Below are 2,215 nucleotides of genomic sequence, written 5' to 3' on the forward strand. Positions count from 1 at the left end.
GCCACAGCTCTGCGCCTCTGCGCGTGTTTTATTGGCAGTCAGAGAAGCAAACGGTACCAGACACGAGCTTTGCCACCGCCTAACGACCGACTCTCCCCGCTGGAGAGCAGATCCGTTCCCTTCTGCAGGACCCAACGCGCCGCCGAGCTCAGCGGCTGCCTTCAGGCGGGCACTGCACCTATGGCACGCTGCTTTCCATGGCAAAGACCGAAATGTAAAACTGATCCAACGCTCTCCGGCACTTGAGGAAGCCATTTCTGTCTGAGTCATCCCATCCCATCCATACTCTCGTAGCACAGCCTTCGGGAGATTCCCGACAGTACTGTTAGGAGATGAAATGAGTCTGTGGGGTGATTTGTTCCAGTTTGTGATCAGCTGGGTTTGCTGAGGCTTCGTAATTGCAGATGGTGACTTCGTGGCGATGAGCCTGAATTAAGATTAAATGTGTTAGTCCAGAGGAGAGCAGAATCCCAAGTCCCTCCTAAAAAAACGGACTGGCAAATTGCTGAGCAAGTTCCATCTCTGTTAGGAGATGAAATGAGTCTGTGGGGTGATTTGTTCCAGTTTGTGATCAGCTGGGTTTGCTGAGGCTTCGTAATTGCAGATGGTGACTTCGTGGCGATGAGCCTGAATTAAGATTAAATGTGTTAGTCCAGAGGAGAGCAGAATCCCAAGTCCCTCCTAAAAAAACGGACTGGCAAATTGCTGAGCAAGTTCCATCTTAATTTTCACCGCAAACCTTTCGTCCCCATGCCCTACAACACTCCCACTTCTTCCTCAGCCCTCAAGATCAACATAAGATTTAAAGCCCTTTTCACACGACTAGCACAGTCTGCTCTGACCTACCTCCGTCCACTCTCCTTTGAGGCCTATGTAAAAAATCTTTGTTGTCTCCGCTCCAAAGTTCTTCGGAAAGTGGATGGAGAGGTGGTAAACGTTGGAGAAACGGGCAATTCTGAAAGAAAGCACACACTGAAACTGGAGCTGTGCGTCACCCCACTGCGCAGCCACCTCCTGTCAGCGCTGCGCCGCGGCCCCGCACCGTGTGAAGCTCCTACCCGAACCCGAGCCAGCCTTGGGAGCAAATGACTGAGGGGGCAGGAGGAGCGGCTTCCCTCATGGTTGTGGTGAGCAGGGCGGCAACGAGCTGTCACTGGGAGCAGGGAACATGATGCTGGGATCATTCTGCACCCCAAGAGTTCCCGAGTCACGGGCACAGGAACGCCCCTGGCTCCAGGGAGATGGTTTTCAGACCAAAGCTCTCACCTGACAAGGGCAGGACGGAGCTAAGGAGGCAAATTCTATTCTGGGCAGCTTTGAAATGCAAGGGAAGGAACTGCCTTCTGCTAGCACTTTCCTAAAATTCCGCGGTACATCAGCAGGCTGGGCAGCCCCCCACCCCCCCAGGGCACGTAGGTCTGCATCGTACTTGGTGGGGTACTCCAGCTCGCCCCTCGGATCCCGGGTGAGGCTGAACATCTGGTCTGGTTCCCTGGCTGCGTCATCAAAGGACATGTGAGGAATGTTCTTGAACCTGGGAAGAGAGGGAGGAAACCCAGGAAGTTACTAACATACAGGTCAGCTAATTGGTTTCCTCCAGATCCATGAGCACTACCCCAGCTGCGTCTCAATAAGAAACTGGATTTTACTTTGTCTTCTAAGGGAAAAAATACCAACACGACCACAAAGCACCATCGAATTCCAGAATACCCAACACCCTGAGGAAATAATAAGAGCCAGGAACAAAGGTGGGGAGATACAGATCTCGGCACGCTTGGGTAAATATGAACCCCAGGACACTGGAGACCAAGCAAAATCCAGGCTTGATAAATGTGTATTTCTTTCCAAAAGAAGGGCAGAGTACTCAATACTCTTTCATTTTTATTAAATAAAAGACAGTATTAATAAGGATCTCTCTCCCTTCAGGAGCTAAAGCAGGCCACGTGGTTCAGTACGTCAGGATCACGGCCAAGAATCTTGCAAACCGTCACTCGTGTCCCTCCCTTCCAGGCCTCAGAGCTTCCTCCCCAGAGCGTAACCCCTCTTGGCCCACTGATCCTTCTGCAGCCAACTCCACGCTCTCTGCTAATTAAAATCAGTGCCCCGTTTCCCTAAAGAAACGGCAGCGAGCAGCCATGCTCATCACCCTGCAAGCCACGATTTCTTTTTCCTCCTGAGGCCCTGGAAGGCCGGATCTGCCGCAGAACAAGGCGGC

General features: G+C 52.1%; 1 protein-coding gene across 1 annotated transcript in view; it reads right to left on the reverse strand.

Moving 5' to 3' along the window:
* Positions 1–525: 525 nt before the first annotated feature.
* PITHD1 (PITH (C-terminal proteasome-interacting domain of thioredoxin-like) domain containing 1) overlaps positions 526–2,215 on the reverse strand; it is a gene marked incomplete at its 5' end in the record, with an annotated part of 2,049 nt that continues 359 nt past the window's right edge. Inside the window, 3 exons of the mRNA XM_009876159.1 lie at positions 526–627; positions 847–955; positions 1,430–1,534. Coding sequence (XP_009874461.1) covers positions 526–627; positions 847–955; positions 1,430–1,534 — 316 coding nt within the window. The remainder of the gene's footprint in view (positions 628–846; positions 956–1,429; positions 1,535–2,215) is intronic.

Source organism: Apaloderma vittatum, unplaced genomic scaffold (assembly GCF_000703405.1).
Source record: "Apaloderma vittatum isolate BGI_N311 unplaced genomic scaffold, ASM70340v1 scaffold36249, whole genome shotgun sequence".
NCBI lineage: Eukaryota > Metazoa > Chordata > Aves > Trogoniformes > Trogonidae > Apaloderma > Apaloderma vittatum.